At 35.9% G+C, this 23,662-nt stretch overlaps 2 protein-coding genes across 2 annotated transcripts in view; both read left to right on the top strand.

Moving 5' to 3' along the window:
- Positions 1–7,354: 7,354 nt before the first annotated feature.
- Positions 7,355–13,000, top strand: dnai2a (dynein, axonemal, intermediate chain 2a). The gene is made up of 12 exons (XM_056469892.1): positions 7,355–7,561; positions 7,808–7,969; positions 8,741–8,856; positions 8,980–9,122; positions 9,293–9,406; positions 10,897–11,036; positions 11,184–11,306; positions 11,401–11,621; positions 11,906–12,041; positions 12,133–12,279; positions 12,432–12,632; positions 12,823–13,000. Exons 1-11 carry the CDS (start codon positions 7,355–7,357, stop codon positions 12,624–12,626), a joined length of 1,704 nt encoding a protein of 567 aa, XP_056325867.1. The 3' UTR covers positions 12,627–12,632; positions 12,823–13,000.
- A 704-nt stretch (positions 13,001–13,704) lies between these two features.
- The window catches only part of rnf213b (ring finger protein 213b), a 41,669-nt gene continuing 31,711 nt past the window's right edge, over positions 13,705–23,662 (top strand). Inside the window, 22 exon segments of the mRNA XM_056469215.1 lie at positions 13,705–13,792; positions 14,334–15,284; positions 15,389–15,544; positions 15,643–15,809; positions 15,897–16,171; positions 16,259–16,497; positions 16,654–16,857; positions 16,939–17,152; positions 17,259–17,314; positions 17,414–17,576; positions 17,657–17,800; positions 18,024–18,122; positions 19,091–19,219; positions 19,365–19,524; positions 19,690–19,857; positions 19,953–20,102; positions 20,351–20,958; positions 21,079–21,238; positions 21,316–21,533; positions 21,731–21,874; positions 22,042–22,194; positions 22,324–23,509. Of these exon segments, the coding sequence (XP_056325190.1) occupies positions 14,362–15,284; positions 15,389–15,544; positions 15,643–15,809; positions 15,897–16,171; positions 16,259–16,497; positions 16,654–16,857; positions 16,939–17,152; positions 17,259–17,314; positions 17,414–17,576; positions 17,657–17,800; positions 18,024–18,122; positions 19,091–19,219; positions 19,365–19,524; positions 19,690–19,857; positions 19,953–20,102; positions 20,351–20,958; positions 21,079–21,238; positions 21,316–21,533; positions 21,731–21,874; positions 22,042–22,194; positions 22,324–23,509 (5,716 nt within the window). The 5' untranslated portion in view covers positions 13,705–13,792; positions 14,334–14,361.

The following is a 23,662-nucleotide window of genomic DNA, read 5'->3' as shown; positions in this document are numbered from 1 at the left end:
AGATCAGATAGGGCTCTGTGCTGATAGATCTTATACAAACAGAGAATATGGACCGTTTTAAAATTGGACTTCTATTAATTGTGAATTTAAATGAAGACATTAAATATGAGGCATAAAAGTAAAGACATTGTTAGCTGAAACAAATATCATTAGTCTGGTTATCCGGATTTATACAGACATTAGTTTCTAAATTTTTATAAAATACTATTATGAAATGGAGTTTTCACTGATGTCTCAGGTAATTTTTTTCAGTTTTGCTATGTTATTCTGAAAATCATAAGAACGATGGTAGTAACTTATGTGTATATTACAGCCATCACATTAACCATAATTTATAACCATATCACATTAACCATAATTAACCAGACTGGTTTGAGCTAATACAAAGTCAACAGTAACTCAAATAACCACTTGTTACAACCGAAGTATGCAAAAGAACATCTCTGAATGCACAACATGTCGAACCTTGAGCCAGATGGGCTACAGCAGCAGAAGACCACACCGGGTGCTCCTCCTGTGAGCTAAGAACAGGAAACTGAGGCTGCAATTCACACAGGCCCACCAAAATAAAACAATAGAAGATTGGAAAAACGTTGCCTGGTCTGATGAGTCTCGATTTCTGCTGCAACATTCGGATGGTAGGGGCAGAATTTGGCCTCAACAACATGAAAGCATGGATCCACCCTGCCTTGTATCAAAGGTTCAGGTGTGGTGGTGGTGATAATGGTGTATGGGATATTTTCTTGGCACACTTTGGCCCATTTGTACAAACTGAGCATTGTCAATGCCACAGCCTACCTGAGGATTGTTGCTGACCATGTCCATCTCTTCATGACCACAGTGTACCCATCTTCAAATCCAGAAGGATAATGCACCATGTATTAAAGCGCAAATCATCTGATACTGGTTTCTTGAACATAACAATGAACAAAGTTCACTGCAATCAAATGGCCTCCACAGTCACCAGATCTCAATCCAATAGTGCGCTTTTGGGATATGGTGGATAAGGAGATTCACATCATGGATTTGCAGCCAATTGTGTGATGCTGTCATGTCAATATGGACCAAAATCTCTGAGGAATATTTTCAGTACCTTGTTGAATCTGTGCCACGAAGGATTAAGGCAGTACTGAAGGGAAAAGGGGGTCCAACCCGTTACTAGTAAGGTGTACCTTATAAAGTGGCCAGCGAATGTAAGTGTGTTATCCAAGCATTGTGATCATTTATAATAAAATAATAGAATAAAAGCAGTTTTTAATTTTTAAAAACCATTTAAAGGTTAATATTATTAGCCACCTTAAGCAATATTTCTTTCTGATTGTCTACATAAACCACTGCTATACAATGACTTGGCTAATTACCCTAACTTGTCTAATTAACCTAGTTAAGCCTTTAAATGTGACTTTAAGCTGAATACTAGTATCTTGAAAAATATCTAGTCAAATATTATTTCCTGTCAACCTGGCAAAGATAAAAGAAATCAGTTATTGAAACTATTATGTTTAGAAATGTGTTGAAATATAAACTGAAAATGGGGGGAAAATATACAGCGGGGCTAATAATTCTGACTTCAACTTTATGTAGTCTTTCTGGGAAGTTATATACACAATTTGACTATCATAATTTCTGAATTAACTGAATAATATTTTATTGGAGATGCGCAGTGCAACAGAGCCTCTGGTAGTAATAGATAAATGCACAAACATCTATATCTTTCAAAAAATATCTCCTTTAAATTTTACATGTATGATTATTGTATATAAAGGTGGAAGACTGCAACATTTTGTCTCCAGCCAATCAGAAGCACCTCATATGTGTGGCATATGTGAGTCGCAGGAATGCTGAGGTAGAGTGAGCTTAACATCAAACACCTCACCTGAAGCTCTCAGAAGTTAAATCTGTAACCTCAGACACATCTGGATCATATCTAGTCCTCCGAGTTTAACCCTTTACCTCTCCTTAATCCTCCCTCCACAGAATTGATGACCAGTTTCATGGAGGAGATATTGACCCTTCCACAGACTTCTGACATCTTTATTTATTACTTCTGTCTTTACCTTTGAACTTTTTTTAGGAGAGGTGACTGGCATGTTGTTATCGCTGTCAGTTTGTCAGTCAAATCTGATACTGTAAGTATGCTGTAAAATCTTTATATATCAAAAATGTTTTTGTAATATTCATTTAAAACACTTTTTTTTCTTGGATGATTGTGAATAATTCACATTTGTTCCTTGATTCTGCGATCATCAAGCTGAATTATTATCTTAATTTTATCTTATTATTATCTTATTTAATAGATTGTATTTACACAATTGTCCTATGAAATGTTAATTCTTTATCAAATATTTACCAAGTGATGTTTAACAGAGCAAGGACATTTTCACAGTGTTTCCTATTATTTTATTTTATTATTTTACTTTATTTGTTTGTCATATGGGTTACAAAATCTTAATACATTTGAAGAACATTATCACATATTGTTTACAATGACATGCTCAGTCCATTTTTGCCAATACCTGTTTCACTTTTTTGAATCAAGTCTTAGATTAAATGTCAATCTCTTCATACAGTGTATTTTCTTTACAACTCATTGAGCCCTTGTTGAAAGATCAACTTAAAACCATTTTCAAGTTATGGCTTTTCTGCTTCTTACCAAAAGTATTTGAATTAAGTATTTGTCAGTAGTTGTAATAATTTCTGGTATTTTCACAAGGTATAATGTAATAAATGAGTAGTCCAATTCTTTTTCAGTTATCTTTTTTTATTTTTTTTATTTCAGTCGCTATTTCATACTAGAAGGGCTGTATTTTTGGGCAAGCCCAAATTATGGTAACTCAAGCCATTTGAGGAATCCGGATGCAACAAACCATCTAAGTTCAAAAAGTAGTCCTAATGAGTAATGTGAACTTAATCCATTTGAGTAAACGAGGCAATCTGAGTACATTAAAACCCAATAAATGAAGAGAACTCAAACCAACTGAGTACTGTAAAACTCATTAAGTTAAGGCAACTCAAACTGTTTGAGAAAACTGATTGCTACAAACAATTTGAGTTAAAAAGCTAATCTATATGAGAACTGTGAACTTACTTCATTTAAGTTGAAGTAATGAGTTATTTAATTAAATACGTTCAACACTGAGTTCAAAACTCTTTTCAAATGAGTAGAATTGACTTTCGGTAAATTTTGAGTAAACTATACTCATTTCATTTGATAAAGTTAACTGTTGGGTTTTACAGTGTATTATTAATATTTTTTTCTGGAGATAACTTGCCTTATTAACCTAGTTATGTTTTTTTTTTAATTCTACTTTATTTTACTAAAATTCTAGTATCTTGCAAAACAACTAGTAAAATCATTATTTAGTCATCAAAACTAAATAAATTAGTTTTTAGAATTTAGTTAAATTATGCTAAAAATGTGTTTACAAAATCATTAAACGACACGATTTGAATATTTGATCAAATAAAAAATACAATTTAATAACAGGGTTCATAATTTTGCCTTCAACTTTACATTATGAAAAGCAGATGGGTCCTTAATTTATGCAAGTTTTTTTTTTTTTTTTTTTTGTCTAAGAAAAGAAAATGTGACAATAAGTAAAGCACTGAAATATAACTCCACTTTCAGACACAACCCTGACAACTGGGAGGGATTTAGTGAGGATGGTAATATATAAGAAGCTGAAAGACACATTTTGGTGCTATTTTATGATATTTCAGTGTTTTTCTCAGACCCATCACAGGTAGGAGCTCATTTGTGGCAATGATATATATATATATATATATATATATATATATATATATATATATATATATATATATATATATATATATATATATATATATATATATATATATATATATATATATATATATATATATATATATATATTAGAAAAAATAATCCCAAATGTTTATAAACGTGTATGAATTTTATTGTTTGTACAGAGGAATGAATTGTCTCCTGCTGTTATTTTTTGTGCTGGGAGCTGCTCAGAAGAGCTCAAGGCAGACTGTAGAGTGGGACTACAAAGCTGAAGGTGAAATACTGCATGCTGCTATTTTCCTGTCAGTGCATTTATCAGATTGTTGCAAATTAGAGTTGAAATGAAATGAACTTGGAAAAGGATCTTACAGGATATATTGTTAGAAAGATATACCTTGCTGGCTTTTGTATATTATTTCCCATAACTAATATTACAGTAATATAACATTTTGAAAGATTTTACAGTAAAATGTTGCACAGTAAAAACTACTGTAATGTATTTTGAAATCTAATTGTTTTAAATTAATGATTATATTGTGAAACACAATAATTAAAAAAAATTATTTCTAACGAAGTTACAGGATAATAACTTGAAAACTGTGAAAAATATAGTTACTTTACTTAATAATACAAATTTTAATGAATCCCTCAAGCTGAAACCTGTTTTAACTTGGAACTGTTATGTTTACTTATTTTTTAAGCGAAAAGTTCATTTAATTAAAAAATTTAACATGTTTTCTCACTTTCAAGTCAACTATTTTATATATACTGTATATTATTGCTTTTTATGGTGCAATATTTGTTTACATTTTTCTGTTTTTATTAAAACGCTGATTTTTTTTTTTCTTTGTTTCACAAAATAACTTTGCAACAATCATACAACATTTTAAAAGATTTTCTGGAATAATATTTGTCACAGCTAAAGGTAAAACATTGCATATATAAAAAAGAAGCTAATATTTTGCTTAAATGTTATATACTTTATTATTTGACTAAACGGGTATAAAAACTTATACAATTATAAAATATTAGAATTTAATAATTGTAAATCGATAAACATCTGTTTTGGTTTTTACTGAAAATAAATATGATATTTCCCTCCTCATTTTTCAGCTGAGAAAGTGAACTTAAGAGGATGTGCCAATCTCACCTTAGTCTTGGATAACTGGAAATATGCTATCATGACCCAAGTTAAAGACCTTCTCCTGAATGACCACAACACCGTGTTACCAGACTATGGAAGGTATAATAAATAAGATTTCAACAAAAGCTGACTTTTTTTCATGACTATAAGGAGATACATTTATTATTTTTATCTTGATTATTCTGCACATACATTATTATTATACAAAAGGACTGAACTCTAATGCTGTCTTTTCAGGATCCAGCCATTATCTGAAGCTCTAAACGACCTCTACAAGGAATTTAACTCCTTGAAAGAAAGGCTAGCAGAGCTGACCACTAAGTTTGAGGGCATAGAGTTGTTTGTGGATGAAGCTCGGAGCGGCAGGAGTCACTCACCTCCTCGAGCACATCCTGAAGGAGACACAAATCCAGTGGAGTCTGGAACAAGACAGGGACGCAGGAGCAGGGTGGTGGTGCGGAGAGTTAAAAAACCTGATAATACACAAGTTTAGCACAGTTTATTGTGTAGGCCTGTTCTAGGACAAGATTTATTGTACATTATGATGATGGGTTTGGATAAAATTTGTTTACGCCTCTTACTTTGACTTTTAGAACGTATGCCTACTGTTGGTCAGGATCCAGCTTTAGCGTCTTTAGTGGACTTTACTTTTTTAAAATTAAGTTTAATGGTTTTCAAATGACTTTTACTCAAAGTCGTTTGTTCTCCATTTTTGTTCATTGTTATTTTTTTCTGTTTCTTTAACAGTAAAAATCTTATAATTTACAAGTTTAAAACTTGCATCTTCCATAACTACATGATGAGATTTTTTTTATCGTTGAATAACTGTACATAAAACATAAAATACAACATCAATCAAAAAGTGACATTGACAAAAAGTCCAGTACAATACGGAACAATGTAAAAATAACATCATAAAAAAAAAAAAAAAAAAAAAAAGAAAAGCATTAAAGGTTTTTGCAATTAATTTAAGATTACTTATATGAAGATCCTGAAACAAAGACAGTTTCAGGATGAGATTTGTAGCCTACGTTGTTTTATGATTATTAGGATACTGTTTATCAAGTGCTTTAATGTTTCAGTGTTTTCAATCGTCATCCATTAAAGGTGATTTGTTCTCTATTTTCTGTTGTTTGTCCATTTTTCTGTTTATTCTTAAAATTAATTTAATACATAATGTAAACTTTTATTTGTTTGTTTTAGTGTTAAGCTACCAAAAAGTTCTCTGAAATTAAATGTTTGAAATTAAAAGTAAATGATTAATCATATTTAGTTGAAAATGTACATTAGACGCATAGAGGACAATGCAGAGACTAGGCAACGCAAAGGCAGCTTCTGCTTGACTAGTGTATTCAGCATTGAACTGTCATAAATGTGATTTATTGCAATAGGTTATAATTAAAAAAAAAATAGTTAAACTACATGGTAATACGATTCAAAGTATGTTTTGTATTTATTTTTAATATTATTAAATTAATTAAGAAATGACCTATGGCAACTTTAATGTAAAATAGTAAATGGTATATTTATCTTCGGCCCAAGGCTATCGATAAAATTTGGTTTTTGGCCGTTGATACGAAAAAGTTTGGGCAGCCCTGGTTTAATCATTTAGCTAATGAATATTAATTACGTTGTGAAACGTTCGCCTCAGTTGGCCCAGAGGCAGAGCCACCTCGCTAAACAGTCAGGGTGGTGTAATTAATATTAATAAGATAATCATTCTGGGAGTTCAAAACAAAAATACTGAAATTCTTTGGACACATATAGTCGTCAGTATATAACATAACAAAGCTAAAAACAAACTCTTTGGCCAACACAAAGACTTATTAATAGTATTATCTCAAAACAGTTGTAGCGATGGTTTTGTATGTTTACAATGACGTTGACAATGTCGGTTATATTTTGACATCTGCGTAATCTGCAAGGTAAGTCAACGGCAGGCTTTTAGAATTTAATCCTAAGATTGTACAAAAGATCCCGATTATATACTTGTTATCAGAGGGATTAAAACAGGACGAGTTTCAGGTAGGTATTAGCTTTAGCTTTATCGTCAGATTTCGTTGTTTATGATTTTGTGATTTAGTCTCTAGTGGCGGTGTTTCTCAAACTGCAGTCAGTTTGTCAGTGTTGTTTTGTGGGTCATTCTTGTTATGAAATAAAAGTAAATATTACATTAAAAATTGAATTTTAAAAACCTGCATGAAAAGAACAGGATGTTTGCCATTGCCCAGTATGACCTAGAACGACTTAGATGTGAGGAGGTCAACAAACATTTTAAAATTGATTTCCCTTTCATCAAAATAAGAAATAGGCCTATGCTGTAAGATAGTCAACAAAGACATGGAAATTGATGAAGAAAAACTTAGATTGATTACCAATTAGAATGAACTTGACAAGCAAACATGAGTGCAACTAATGTGCCACGCACTAAGTGCTCATTAAGTATGTCCCCAAACATATTTTCTCCTTTAGGTTTCAAAATGGAGATGAAGTATCAACAGAAAATTGAGTCGGGCCGCTGGTGTAAGTTTTCAGAAAGCACTGTGGTACATGAGGACATCCCACCTGATCCTTCACTGGCCTCTGAATACATAGACATAGGAACTTGTCATGTAGGCACACAGTTCTCCAAGTTTTGGTCACTGCATGAGGTAAGAATCAAAAAAAGTTGAGGGAGCTTTTAGTTACTCTTAAATGCAAAATTACTTTCCTGATCAGTAATTTTATTATGTTTTCTTATAAAATATGCAAGTATTCCTCAAAAAAAAAATTACTGGAAAATAACAATTGGCAGTAAGATACTAAAATAAACTATAAGAAAATAAAAATGAACTATAATAATTTATCCAAGACATGCTCTAGACATATTTGTTTAAATGTCTGTTTGACCTGTTCAGGTGACTCCATTACACACAGAACAAGTCTCACACGGAATGAACCATGTGGAAGGGGGTTGGCCAGAAACAATCAGTGCTGACAATGATGAGCTGACTCTACGCTACAGAAAGAAAGTGCAGAAGGATGAGTCTTATCAACACACAGTTATGGAGACTGTTTCTGTGAGTGAAAACACCTTAAAAACAATTGTCCTTAAAGTCTGTGTGAAGTCAAAATTGCCTGTTTTTTTTCCTTGCACACATTGTTAGTCTTAAGATGAAAAAATAAATTTGTGCAAGTTTTGGTGATCTTTAATCAAAATCTGATCATTTGCTTTGAATTTCTATGATGATGTCAGTTTGACTGCTTGGGTAAAATATGCTTAGACACACCTCTCTAAGCGTTAGTTTGCAGCAAATGAAAGATGATAGGAAGAACTTAAAAATAAACCCCCACCCCCTACTTTGTATTCCGTTTCCGAAATATTTCATCAAACTGAAATAAAAGTCATCTTCCGGTTCACAACTTTGTACTGGGAAACACCTGTACACTCTCGCATTCACACACAAACACACACTCATTCACTGTGGTCAATTTAGTTTATTAAATTCACCTATAGCACATGTCTTTGGACTGTGGGGGAAACCAGAGGAAACCCACACCAACACATGGAGAAAATGCAAACTCCACACAGAAATGCCAACCAGCCCAGCCAGGACTCGAATCAGCAACCCTCTTGCTGTGAGGCGACAGTGCTAACCACTGAGCCACTGTGTCGCCTAAGAACAGCATAAGTGTAAAATAATGACAAATATTTAATTTTAGAAGATGAAGGAATTAATGTAGTTTCAGCTTTTACAGTATCTTTATCAAAACTGCTCATAAATTACTTGATGAGTGAATCATGAAGTGAATGCCATTCTGTCTGAGACTTTCCTTCCTGTCTACTACAGGCTGTGGAAAATTACAAGCAGAAAGTCCTTGAAAAGTCCCAAGTTTATTTTAAAGATAACAGAGTGGTGGTCAAAAGGGAGGACATGGCATCAGCAAGGATCATAAATGTGCTCAGGTAAGCACACACATTAAAGCACAATAGGATGACTTGGATTGGATTTGTAAGTGATTTGACTTGGGTGTCTGGATAGATAGATAGATGGATGGTAGACTTTTCGGAGTGTGATTTTTTTCATAGAGACCCCAAAAAAGAGAAGCGTGCAGCCACCAGCTTGTCCTGGCACCCGGTTGATAATCATAAACTAGCTGTGGCCTACTCTTGTGTGGAATTTCAGAGAGCATCCAAAAACATGAGCTCTGACTCCTATATATGGAACATTGGTACGTCACTTCTCAAGCTGTCATATTTATTTAATCAACATACAGATGAAAATGTAATAAAACACAGCAAATCTGTAGACCACCATCTGCAAATATTGATGTCTGAACTTTCCAGAAGTTACATTAGTGTGTTGTTTAAAAATGAATGAATTTTGTTTTCTCAATTACAGAAAACAACAAAAAGCCAGAGATGACCCTGAAATCTGTGTCTCCGCTTGTTTGTCTAGAGTACAACCTCAAAAATATTAGCATCCTTATTGGGGGAAGCTACAATGGACAGATTGGTGGGTTTTTATTATCAATTTGAATGGCGTAAGAATGAATATATAAGCTAAATGTGTTTTTTTAAATATACAGTGCATCCGGAAAGTATTCATAGCGCTTCACTTTTTTCCACATTTTTTTTTATTGTTACAGTCTTATTCCAAAATGGATTAAATTAATTTATTTCCTCAAAATTCTACACACAATACCGCACAATGATAATGTGAAAAAAATATATATTTTTTAATTGTTGCAAATTTATTAAAAATAAAAAAGCAGAAAAATCACATACATAAGTATTCACAGCCTTTTCTTAATACTTTGTTGATGCACCTTTGGTAGCAATTACAGCCTCAAGTCTTTTTGAATATGATGCCACAAGCGTGGCACACCTGTCTTTGGGAATTTTTGCCCATTCCTCTTTGCAGTACCTCTCAAGCTCTATCGGATGGGTAGCGACGGTGTACAGCCATTTTCAGATCTCTACCGAGATGTTCAATAGGATTTAGGTCTGGGCTCTGGCTGAGCCACTCAAGGACATTCACAGAGTTGTTGTAAAGCCACTCCATTGATATTTTGGCAGTATGCTTTGGGTCATTGTCCTACTGGAAGATAAACGGTCGCCCCAGTCTGAGGTCAAGAACACTCTGAAGCAGGTTTTCATTCAGGATTCAGTGGCTTCCGTCTGACCACTCTACCGTACAGGCCTGATTGGTGGATTGCTGCCCAGATGGTTGTCCTTCTGTAAGGTTCTGCTCTCTCCACAGAAGATTTCTGGAGCTCAGACAGAGTGACCATCGGGTTATTGATTACCTCCCTGACTAAGGCCCTTCTCCCCCGATCACTCAGCTTAGATGGCGGGCCAGTTCAAGGAAGAATCCTGGTGGTTCCAAAAATCTTCCACTTTCGGATGATGGAGACTGCTGTGCTCATTGGATCTTTCAGAGCAGCAGAAATTTTTCTGTAACCTTCCTTAGCCTTGTGCCTTGAGACAATCCTGTCTCGGAGGTCTACAGTTAATTCCTTTGTCTTCATGCTTGGTTTCTGCTTTGACATGCACTGTCAACCCTGGGAACTTATATAGACAGGTGTAGCCTTTTCAAATCATGTCCAATCAACTGAATTTACCACAGGTGAACTCCGATTAAGCTGCTGAAACATCTCAAGAATGATCAGTGGAAACAGAATGTACCTGAGCTCAATTTAGAGCTTCACGGCAAAGGCTGTGAATACTTAAAATTTACAACAATTTCAAAAAATCTTTATTTCACATTGTCATTATGGGGTATTGTGTGTAGAATTTTGAGGAAATAACTTGATTTAATCCATTTTGGAATAAGGCTGTAACATAAAAAATGTGGAAAAAGTGAAGCGCTATGATTACTTTCCGGATGCACTGTACCTGACAAATTGTACAGTCTGCTGTTTGTTGGACATTAACTGTAAACATCCTAAATGCTGAAATTGCATCTTTACTGTCCTCTAGTAAGATAACTTACTCTATTTTCAGGCTATTGGGACACACGGAGTGGCAGCCAACCAGTACAGGTGTCCGCCATTGAACATAGCCATAAAGATCCTGTCTACAAAGTCATCTGGCTGCAGTCAAAGATAGGCACTGAAGCTTTTTCAGCTTCTACAGATGGTCAGGTCTGTGTACATTCACAATTCACAAATGCTTAACTAAGCCTGCAGTATTTCACAGCATCTTTTGAACTGAATAGCCACATTAACAAAACCCTCAGAGTAATTTATATTAATTACTGTAAATTCAAAGAATTGTGTGTTTGACATCAGGTACTGTTCTGGGACATTCGTAATATGAGTGAGCCCACCAAGCAGCTCATTTTGGACCCCGCTAAGAGTAAAAACCTTAACAATGCATTGGGTGCATTCTCAATGGAGTTTGACAACACTATGGTAATAAAATAGGACATGTCTCATTTTGATTTGGACAATTCCATTGTGGATACTCATTGAGAATGTAATGACTGTTTGCTTTTGTTTACACAAGCCCAAATTTTTAGTGGGCACAGAACAGGGGCTTGTGGTCTTGTGTAATCGCAAGTTAGAGACCACAGATGAGCCGATTGTTTGCACATACAGCGGTCACCATGGCCCAGTTTACGCCGTGCAGAGGAACCCTTTCTTCCCAAAATACTTCTTGACTGTGGCCGACTGGACGGCCCGCATCTGGTCAGAGGACATCAGATTGTCTTCCATCATGTCGACCAAGTAAGAATGACAGAGTAGTATTTATCTAACTAAAGTATGTCATGTGTGATGTTTATTTGGATCAACTGTATTTTAATAGTATTAATTAGCCTATAAGGCAGCCATTTGCCACATTTTCCACATGATCTATCTTTTTCAGACCACAACACTATATTAATTATAATATAAATATACAATTTTATTACTATATTATATTAGTAGTAAAAAGAGACCAGCATTACAGATATAGATAGTGGTTTCTTCCGTCTACTTGAACAGCCAATATTTCTCATTTGTTTTTACAGATACCACACAAGCCATCTGTTAGATGGCTGTTGGAGTCCAGTTAGACCCGCTGTCTTCTTTACAGTGAAGATGGACGGCACGTTGGATGTGTGGGACATATTGCTTAAACAAAAGGACCCAGTTCTCAGTCTCAAAGTCAGTCCTATATGGTTTCTTCATCCTGAAATGTCTTAAATGACTTAAATGTGTAGTCGTTTTTTATTTATGAAGATTTTTTTTCTTACAGGTTTGTGACGAAACTCTGTACAGCATCCGTGTAAAAAATGACAGCCCTTTGATGTGCTGTGGTTCTCAGTTGGGAACAGTCACGCTGCTGAAGATGTCACCAAACCTCTGCACCCTGCAGAGTAATGAGAAGGGACTTGTCTCAGAGGTGGACATTTTAGTATTGCTGTTGAAAAGAAATTTGAGTTAATGCTAAACATGTGAATTATTCTTTTAAAAGAGATATAATTGTAAACCACTTGTCCTTCTGATGTACAATGAACCATTGATTTTTTTATGTGGATTTTTCATTCTTTGTAGATGTTTGAACGTGAGACTAAAAGAGAGAAGATTCTTGAAGCTTTTTACAAAGAAAGGAATCAAATGAAACAGAAGTACCCTAAAGAGGATGAAGATGGAAGAGCAGAATTACAGGAACTGCTAGCCGAAACAGAGACTGAGTTTTTTGAGACTATTGATGCGGAGAAGAAGAAAATACAGGATGAGAAGAAATAAAAAAAGGTGTGGGGACAACGGATGTTACTGTATCTGTATGCAAATCTAAACCAATTTTTGTTGTTTTTCCTTTTAGCATGGATGGGTTTCATGCTTAATCACTGTCATAATGCACTTGCATTCCACAAGAATCCATATGTCAGTAATTATCATTAATATACTAAACAAACTGCATTTTGTTTCTTGTCTCCTGCAGGAAAACAGTGTGTGGAGGCATCCATGAATAACACTTCTTCTAAACATGCCAAAAAAGGAGCCGCTTTCATTTGCAAATAAAGTTTTACATGTTTCTATCTAAAGTTAATTGAAATAGGCACCAAAGTCGTTTGTCCTTTCTATCCCACACCACCTTTTTAAATATGTATTTTTTTCCAAAGGACATAATTTTAGCTTTATCATTTGTATACCAATAAATTGTATACCAACCACCAACTCTGTAGATGCAGTTTGAAAACCTTAAACATTAAAATTGAAATAGGAAAGTCTGCTTTAAACTTTTTAAGCATTTATTGAAACTCATTTCACCTGAAAACAGATAAATAAAGATTTGTGTTGGTTTTCACTTTAAAACCCATATCATAACATTCATGCATGCATTACTGCATAAATCAACCACATTAAAAACATTAAAAGTAAATCTACTTGCTACAGGTGTACACATTTGGCACGAAATACTTGTTACCTGCCACGTGATGCCAATATTTCTTATGAAATGAAAGTTTCTTGTTTGTGGATGTTAACACGTTTTGCAGACGAGAAAACGAGCTATTAAAACTTATTTCAGCATGAAATAAGCATGAAACCGCACCATCTTGACTCTTTTGAAACTACTGCTTTAAACATTGAGTTATGCGAATGTTTGATGCACAATACAGTTTAACGTATTATTATTTTCGCATCTAGTTTGACGATATCCGAGCAACGTCAACATGGATCCTTTTAATATTCTCGAGTCAAGGTTTCCTTGGTTGAAATGAGGGAAGGGCCAGTGTAGAAACTAGCTGGTGAAACGAAACTGAAACTGAAGTAGCGAATTCGATAAAAAGGCGAAGATGAGGGACTGAAGGAAATTGTTCAGTTTGCAGACAGGAGTGATGACTATTCAGCAAGAGAGACTCTCCAAAACATCTATCTGTCATCGTTTTGCATGTCAAAGATCAATACAGGTACGTCATAATAACCTTATAGTTAATCTATTTGTTGTAAACGCTCTTAACATTCGTCTTTGTAAATGGGCTACATACGCATTCATAAGCAGATTTTTGATATTGTGTTTAAAGTTTCTATACAACATGCCTTACAGTCATTTCTGATTTAGAGAAGTCAATATGAAATTGTTGGTGAGGAGAATACTTGAATACTGAAAAGCAACATATTGCAATGAATTTGATACTGTCATAGGAGGAGATTATATGTTCGGTGATTACTTCTGAAAATTTACCACACTTTACCATATTTTAACTGTAGTAGTTTCTGCAAAACAATAGAATTTATATCACATAGGTTGAACAATTTTGAAAGCAATACTGCTAATAGCAGCGCCCTCCTCACTTCTGATTAGGGATTATGTTGTAAAACCGCAGTAAACTGTCATCAAAATGCATCAAATTTTTACATACGTTTATATTTGTAACATACAATAGCCTACATATTTATAAAGTTTTATTTCTGACAATTTGACTTTTGAATCTTTTTCACACCAACCAGGAAGACAAAAGCTTTGATAAGGTAGAAAATGACAAGGAAGAGAAAGAGAGGCAATAAAAGGAAGCCATTGGCACAGAAGAAGGAGGCACAAAAAACAGATGGCAGCACATCTCCATTCACAACACAGAAGGAGGGGGGCCAACAAAGTGATGGGAGCACATCATCATCCACAACACAGAAGGAGGGGGCTCAAAAAAGAGATTGCAGCACATCATCGTCCACAACACTGAAGGAGAGGGCTCAAAAAAGAGATGGCAGCATATCTTCTTCCAGATCACAGAAAAAGGGGCCCCAAAAAAGAAAAGGTAGCACATCTTCATCCAGAACACATTCACGGAGTCGATCAAAAAGCAAGCATAATAGTCACCCAAGCCTGGCCAGATCCAGAGCCCATGGCCAGCACATCATATGCACAACTGGGCCACTCAGAAAAGAGGCTCAAACTCAAACCAGCTCAAGTATGTTGGTGGACAAAGACACTCAGACAGAGACTGTCAGTCAAGGGTCACAGCAAACACAAACAGAGATCAATGGCAATGCAGAAACAGCAGAAGTGTCGCAACCTTCACAACTCAGTCATGAAGATAATAAGATGGAGATGGATACTTTGCAGCCAGGGACAAAAGGAAATGAAAGTGATGGGGAAAATGAGGAAAGTGTAGAGAGGAAGAAACGAAAAGTGAGTGAAATGAGGGAACCTGCAAAGGAGACAGAAGAAAGCACCAAACTGTCAAATGAAAACAAAGTAAAAGGTGGAGATAATCAGAAAGGCAAAGACAAAAGTGTAAATCATTCAGAAGGAAATTCACAAAATGTTGAAAACCTAAAGAAAGAGCCAGAAGAGCCAAAATCATATGCAGAAGCTGCTGCAACTGCAGCAACAGAAAGCACTGAACAATCAAAGGATCAGAAGAACCAGGCAGCAGTGGATCAGGACAATCGCAAAAGAAGGTCTGCAAAATTATAAATTCAACTCAACAATTTGTCCTCAAAGTTTGCAATATATAACTTCTATTTGCTTAAATTTGTATTTAAACATGTTCTATTTTTAATAGAAAACCTTCCCCAGTGAGGGCCCCAGCCAAACAGCCAATGTTTACTTTCTACATTTATGCTGTTCTGGACAAACAATTCAGATTTAACAAACAGCATGACTCCCTGTTTCTCCTTAATGGGAATAAATCCTTTGAACTACAAATTACACATTTTTGGTAAGTATCTTATTAATCTATAAAGATAACATGTTTTCTATAGTATAGCCTATATTTAGTAACTATGACCTACCATCATGTAATTCCTTGTTGCTTAGGGGCCTACAACAAGAAGGCTATTTGATTGAAGCATCATTTTCAGTTTGGGAAAGCATTGAAAGGGGTGTTCCAATACAATATTCATATGCAGTAAAGAAACAACATAACTACATTCCGGAAACCGCCTTAAGACATGTTTACATACCCCATGACATTACAGTAAAAGGTACTGTGTGTAAATTTATATTTGTAAGTTTGTTTTTTGTTACTTCTTTGTACATTGTGCCTGATCTGTATTATATTTCCTCTCAAGAAATGCACCTATATGAAGGGTATGTTTGTTCAAGTTCAAGACCTTTTAAAGAAAGGGTGAAGAACTGGTGGTTTCAGAATGGTCAAATAGAAATGGGAAAACACTGGGAGACCTCTGCTCATGTCCTGCTGGAAAGAATGCTTCGAAAATGGGGGCTATTTAGTGATGAACACAACAAGACACTTATTGAACACCTAATCCATTACAAATTAGGTTTTCACTCAGTCATGGAACGTTTGAAATTTCCAGGTCATCCCTCCCCATCTCAAATTAATGTAAGTGAGCATTCTGTTGCTTAATTTCATTTTTAAAAGAGTTTTCCACACATTAAAAGGACTATATATGTGTTCTTTTTGTTTTAGGTCTCTGAACTAATTGCTAAAAAACTGAGTTGGATTTTACAAGAATACTGTGGTGGGAAAATTTCAGACAGCTCATCTGGGGTCAGATCATTAGAAGTAGCCCTATCAGTGTTCAAGGTGTGCTGTGGCTGTAGTGTCGATCTCAGCACAAAGGACTGGGGCAAACTTTGCCAAGTTGTTTCTGAATGCACAGCTTTTTTTGGAGAAATTCAATCAACCCAAACTGTCTCAGCTGACTTGTATGTTTTTTTTTTTATCATTGATTTTATATGCATCTTTTAATTCACAGTAGAATGCTAAGGCTTTGATAATTAATATCTATTGCTGCTTAAATGTTGAATGGTTATGTCTTTAAAGACACCACAATAATCATCTTAATTATGTTTTATTTTTAGCACCTTGATAGGACTGATGAATCAATGTGCAAAGAAGCTAATCTCAGAAGTGATGTTACTTGTTCCTGCCCTTCATGTATTGAGAAAGCCAGCAACAAAGTCAGATCCTGGCTCGGCTATTAATGAACACAGATGGGCAGGGCTTGAAAATGTACAATTTACACACTTTAGGGAGAGAATTCGTGGACTTCCAGAAAAAAGGAGGTTTGTTTGAATAATTTTAGGGGCAGATTTTTATTTGAAAATGAATTTATATAAAATGTGTGTTTTTCTTAAAATGTGTAGGATGGTCCTTCAGCTGATCAAAGATAACTTGTCACTGACCAAAGACAAGCCTTATTTGTTGAAAAGCTGGCTTTCCATGGTGGCATTCGAGGATGTGCCTGAGTTTTTCCAATTGACTGGTTGCTTTCCTGAACTTCTGATCCAAAGCCTGATGTGCAGAATCATGGAGACAGAAAAAAACACTGAGGCCAGTCGCACAGAAAGAAACCTGGAGGTATTTGATTAAGGACAAATTCATAATTGGGAGCATGAGCAACAGTTGTTGCCTTTGCCACAGAAAGAAGATTATTATACTAACACGTTTGTTTTTTGAATTGCAGGTAACAGGAAAGGTCATGAACCTCTTGTTGAAGAGCATTGAGGAGGACAGAGAACGGTACAGATTTTCATTAATAGTGAGATTCATTGAACTTAATGTTCTTCTTAAATATTTGAAATGGGGCAGGTATTAATGAAGGATTTCTTTTATCACCAGAATCATGAACACTAAGCCATTGGAATTAATCCTTCAGTGTTGTTGTAATGTTCACAAGAGCATTTGCAAGACTGCTAGGCTTGTCCCACAATACAAAGTCACAGTGCTTTCTTTCCAGCTTCTCCTTAAAATGGCTGAAATTGTTTATGATGATTTTTCAAAGGTAGTGTATTATAAACATATTCTTAATAGTTATATACGGGTGGTGTTTTGTCTTTTTGAACAAATAATTTAATTTTGCAGGGTGGAGAGCAAATGAAACAACATCAAAATGATCTTTTGTCCAAACTCAACAACATTCAAGAGGATTTCAGGAAATGGAGATTTGAGCTCTTCTTAAAACCTCTGATGCAGACCTCTGGATTTACTTACCCTCGAGAAATGGAGGTAATCTTTTTATAAATATATTATTGAAGCAAATCAACTGCAAATACCAATGGTCATGATAAACTGTTGAATTCATTCAGACACATATTCATGCACTTAGGTGTTAATTTGAGGTGTTTGCTGTGTTTTTGTGCTATGTTAATCAGACATCCTGACCTTGAACTTGGTATTGACTGGATCTATATAATGGAAATTTGTGGTTTTATTAATTTGTGTTTTGCAGCTGTGGAATGATTTGTATGGGATTGAGAGTTCAATTCCTGGTGTCACTGAAAGATGGAAGGGTTTATTAGACCAGGACCTGAGGCGGAGGGTATCCCAGGTACTGTATATACACCTAAATATACACTCACTGGCCACTTTATTAAGTACACCTTACTAGTACCGGGTTGGACCCCCTGTTGTCTTCAGAACTGTGGTCATAAAAGGATGGACATGGTCAGCAAAAATTCTCAGGTAGGCTGTGGTGTTGACAACAATGCTCAATTGGTGCTAATGGGCCCAAAGCATGCCAAGAAACTCTCCCCCACACCATTACACCACCACCACCAGCCTGAACCACTGATACAAACCAGCAGGATGGATCCATGCGTTCATGTTGTTGATGCCAAATTCTGACCCTACCATCCAAATGTCCCAGCAGAAATCGAGACCAGGCAACGTTTTTCCAATCTTCTGTTGTCCAATTTTGGTGAGCCTGTGTGAATTGTAGCCTCAGTTTCCTGTTCTCATCTGACAGGACTGGCACCCGGTATGGTCTTCTGCTGCTGTAGCCCATCCGCCTCAAGGTTCAACATGTTGTTCATTCAGAGATGCTCTTCTGCATACCTCGGTTATAACGAGTGGTTATTTGAGTTGCTGTTGCCTATCTATTATCTCAAACCAGTCTGGCCATTCTCCTCTGACCTTTGGCATCAACAAGGCATTTGCACCCACAGAACTGCCGCTCACTGGATGTTTTCTCTTTTTCGAACCATTCTCTGTAAACCCAAGAGATTATTGTGCGTAAAAACCATAGTAGATCAGCAGTTTCTGAAATACTCAGACCAGCCCATCTGGCAACAACAACCATGCCACGTTCAGAGTCACTTAACTCACCCTTTTCCCGATTCTAATGTTCGGCTTGAACTGCAGCAGATTGTCTTGACCTTGTCTACATGCCTAAAATCATTGAATTGCTGCGTTAATGAGCAGTTGGACAGGTGTACCTAATAAAGTGGCCGGTGAGTGTACATAAATAAGCATAAACATTTTAATTCTATATGTCAACATAATCCATTTGTTTTTCAGATTTCTGACACTGACAAGATTGTTGTGTATGCCATGGTCACATCAGCCAAGGCTGTTGATAATAGTCATGCAAACATTCAGTCTTGTTTTAAAGAGTTGTGTGAGGCTGCCATTAAGAACCAATGTCAGGTATTGCATAATAACACCTTTTTACACTTTAAGAAATGATCAGTTTTGCAGTATTGTTGTATGCACAGTATAACTACAAATTTAGAAAGATTGGTATATTTGTAATTGCTTGTATATCTTGTTCTGTTTTTATTTCTTTTACCAGGCAAAGAAGGAAGGATACCTTTTGCCCCATCTTTTTTCCAAGACCATTTCATGGCCAGTCCTGTCCTCCATTATAGTGGAGTCAGCAGCTTGCTTTGGAGAGGATCATGAAAGTCGTCTGCTTGACCCACAATCAGCGATCAACTTCTTCTTGTCTCAAGGTACATAGTAACTTGATATAACAAGTTCCATTGTTTTAATTTTGATCTAACAATAAAGTGAATAGTTTAAAACAAACACTTGGACAAAATTGTACTATCTTTCTTGTATGTAAATACAGTACCCAGCAACAGTTTATTAATATCGTGGGTTATATTTCATTGCAGACAAGTGGAATGAGTGGAAGTTAGAAGATGGTGCCAGTCAATTAATTGCAGGCAGTCAGTCGTTCTTGGGTTGTCTCATTCAGACCCTATGCCAAGGAAGCATACCCTTGGGCCATCTTAAGACAATCTTTAAATTTAAGACACAATTTCAGCAGCTTTACAACCAGTGTAAGTTTTATGCACTGAGTTTCTGTTATCATTACTATATATAGAGGTCTTATTAGATACACACTTATTTACTGTTGTGTTTATTTTGACATTAGATAAGAACAACAACAAAGAAATGAATGTTTCAATCAGTGTGTCAGATCTACTCAGTCAAAGAGAAGATGACTTGAAAGCCTTTGAACAACAGAAGGGGTACATGACCAACCTTATTAATATGCTGGGAAGGATTTCTGATGTCATAAATGGTAATTATTCATTTGAATTCCATTGTATTTATCTTTTTTTAACAGTTTTATATGAAATATGTTGAACCCCTTGCATGAGATGTCCTTGCCTAACTATAGATGGGAGACCCAGATATAATCTTATTGAAATATTTAAGCTGCTAGCTTAGGATATGTTTTTATAAAGATTAAATTAATTTAATAATGAAATATATAAACTGTAAAATTATATGTTTTTGTATTTTACACTATGCTTGTGGCCACAACAGTACCAGAGCTTTCATCCCTTGAAAAAATTGCCAAAACCAACCTGCAGGAGGTCGCACTGGACAAGCTGGTTGAAGTGGAAACATATTTTTCTAAAGACGATCTTAAGAAAAACTACACAAGGCGAGTGTTATTCTACAGTGATAATCAGCAAGTCCAAGACATGGCACGGGAGATGCATGATGTAAACTCCAGCAACCTCATTCTAAGTTTCTGGCAAGAAAAGGCGAAAGATAATTTTATGGCTGGTCCTGAGCTTTTGTCACTAGACCTTACAGAAATCTATGACGATATCTGGACACCATGTCTCAATAAATTCCTCAACTTTGGTAATCGGATTGCTGTTGGACAAGCATGCTTTAAAGAGGTCGACCAGGCTTTGCTAGGGTGTGGGGATACAGGTGACGGAGATCGTTTGAAGAAAGAGTTTATGTTGATGGCTCCTATGCTGGAAGGCCATAATGAGAACTGGCCAGAGCAGCGTCTAAAGCAGATTCGGGAATACAGATGCCTTTACGATGCAGCAGAATCTGCTGAGGTCATACTGAAATTGAAAGATAGGTTAGGATTACAAGGAGATTTCAGCCATATACATAGCCTGACTCAAGTGGTAAGATACCTATCTTTATTGTGATTGCATTATATTTACCATTTATGTGTTTTTCATTAGAATTTATATGTTTTTGTTTAGACTGTTGTGATTTTTTTCTGTTGTTTTACATAATAATAGAGAGACGACTCATTTAAACAAAACACTCTGGGTTCACTGAGTGAGGATCTCATTAAAGCAAGGCAAAAGCTGGCAGATGTCGAACGTCGACACACAGCCTGTCTTGAGGCATTCTTGAAAAGTGATACACTGATTAAATGGGTCAAAGCAGAAATTCCAAGTAAGATTTTCTGGATTTATAGTGTTAATATTTGGAAGAAAATCTTACACTTTTTTAATGTACTTTATTTTATTCAGGTTTCAGGGAATTGAAAGTCTTTATGGAACTAGCCACAATTTCTGCTGGAGAGAATGATGCAGACATTGATAGGCTGGCTAGTTTTGAGTCTGCTGTGATGGGCTATGCACCTTTGCTTTACTCACTACCACAATATGTAGGATTTGAAGAGTTTTTTGACTATGCTAAGCAAGTATTGGACACCCTTAACAAAGACGAGAAACTTGGGGATAAACTGGTTAGTTTCTGCAAGATGATTAAGTTTTTGATTGAGATCTCTGCTGTAATAATTATTGATATTTGTAGTCCCATAATCTTCCAATTAATAGCTACCAAATTAGGCTTTTTTAATGTAAGAAGTCTGATCAGTCACTTTTAAGGAACATACTTATATGTTTTTAATGAAGGTTTGCCTATATATAATGTTGTTTACAGGTAGACTCCAATCGGTGGTTGGATTGGCTTAAAGGTTTAAGGGAAACTCATGGCTCTGTTGAACAATCGTCTTTATCTTTGGCCTCAGCTATCAACACTGGAGGCGTGTACCATGTAGGCTGGCCTGATGATTTTAATGGGAAAGTGAGTAGAAAATAGTCCTAAATGTTCAATGCTTAATAGACAAATACATCGTGGCTTGAAATTACAAAAGTCTTTCTTTAAATAGTTTTAAAGTAATTTTCTACTTAAGAGGTATTTAATAGAAATGGGGAGTTTGTGAGCATGCTTAATATGTGATATGTTTGTAGACTGGTTTGGACAACATCTTTTACGTGAAGGTGACCAAAAACAATGAAGAAAAAGCGTATAGTCTTAATGAACTCTTAGAGCTGCAGAATAAACTCATGCTGATGTCATCTAAAGGAGAGCATGGAAAGGAGCAAGTCATCAAGTTTACTCAGGTTGGGTTCATTGTCACATTCTCCAAGATCTGAAAACAGAAAATACCAGACACCATCATGTTAAACTCTATGTTTAACATCAATTTTAGTATATTTTGTGGAGACTTAACTCTTGTTTCCATCCTGCAGGTTTTTGAAGGTATCCAGAGGATGGGCCGCATCCTCCTGCAGTTGCACAAATCGGGTAACATGCTCTTCCGAAACTGGGCAGCACAGATTATGTGCAACCACCAAAATCAACCCTGCATTCAAGTGAGATTTCCCTTGTTAAGTAAGTGTATTGTATATCAGGGTGAAGTCGAGGAGGAGCTTCAGAAGCTGAGTCGCTCCCTGGAGGACTTCCATAAAGATTGGTGTAACCACTTAACTAAGATGCGCTCCCAATACTATCCACTGAATCATTACTCTTCAGAGCAAATTGTCTATCTTTGTGAATGGATCAATAGCATTAACATCAAAAAGAAACCTGTTCCACAACAAGTGTGGCACCTTTTGACTCCTATCAAACCAGACTGCATGTTAAATGACATCAGAGAGGCTTTTGAAAAAGCAACAGAGCCGGAATCTATGTTGCAAGATGACATGGCAGAGGAATTAGAACCAAACACTGACTTTGACCTTCCTTTGAGCTTCAGTTTACTAGATGTCAGCACCGAATGCTTGGAGGACCTGTGGAAGCAATTTAAGGAGAACATGTCTAGATTCCTTACCCACCATGTAGATGTTGAAACACTTGGACGATTCCTTTCCAATCTCTCCAACATGAATCAACTGCACATCAAACGCAAGATTCCTTCTATTCTACAAGAAGGGAGGCCAAATCTTGTCCAATGCCCTGCTGCTGAATTAATTTGCACCACTCTTTCTTTTTACATGGAGAGTCCAGAAAATCCTCTTCCAACAACTGATGAGGTATTAATGTGCCAGGAGGAAACAACTGAAGAGGAGGTGGAGATATTCCTTCGCAGATGTCTTGGAGGTGCTGCAAGCAATCATAAGAAGATCTACACTCTGGTCAATCCAGGATCACTGAGTTATGATGTGAGTGTGGCATTGGTGGAATACTTTGAGACACAAGAAGTGTGTGCTGGGCCTTATTACCGTCTAGTGATGGTCTGTCCTGTTAACCAGGATAGATATATTCCTTCGTTCTTTAGCAACTATAAGGTGCAAACTGGTCTAACTATATCTGCAGAAAGAAGTAAAAAGTACATTCGTCATCACTTTCAAATATCTCACGAGCTTGCCACCCACTCAAATGTGTATCCGGAAGGGTTGTCTGTCTGGATGATTGCATCAAAGCGTCCAGCTGTTGGTAAGTACTAGTTATACCATAAATTATAAAGTCAGATAAAACCAAGTGACTCAATTTATTAATGCTGGGTTTAGTAAACAAAATGGGATTAGTTTGCTTCATCATAGCCTCTGAATTATTTTTGATTAAAATAAATATGAGCGTATTCTCTGG

The sequence above is a fragment of the Danio aesculapii genome, chromosome 12, assembly GCF_903798145.1.
Source record: "Danio aesculapii chromosome 12, fDanAes4.1, whole genome shotgun sequence".
Lineage (NCBI taxonomy): Eukaryota > Metazoa > Chordata > Actinopteri > Cypriniformes > Danionidae > Danio > Danio aesculapii.
The sequence above is the reverse complement of the archived record's forward strand: the minus strand, read 5'-3'. Positions and strand labels throughout refer to the sequence as shown.

Coding starts and splice junctions, on each gene's coding strand:
- dnai2a (XM_056469892.1), top strand. CDS start 7,355: ATGTCCCCAAACATATTTTCTCCTTTAGGTTTCAAAATGGAGATGAAG. Junction 7,970..8,740: donor CAGTTATGGAGACTGTTTCT/GTGAGTGAAAAC, acceptor TGTCTACTACAG/GCTGTGGAAAATTACAAGCA. Junction 12,280..12,431: donor AGAAGGGACTTGTCTCAGAG/GTGGACATTTTA, acceptor CATTCTTTGTAG/ATGTTTGAACGTGAGACTAA.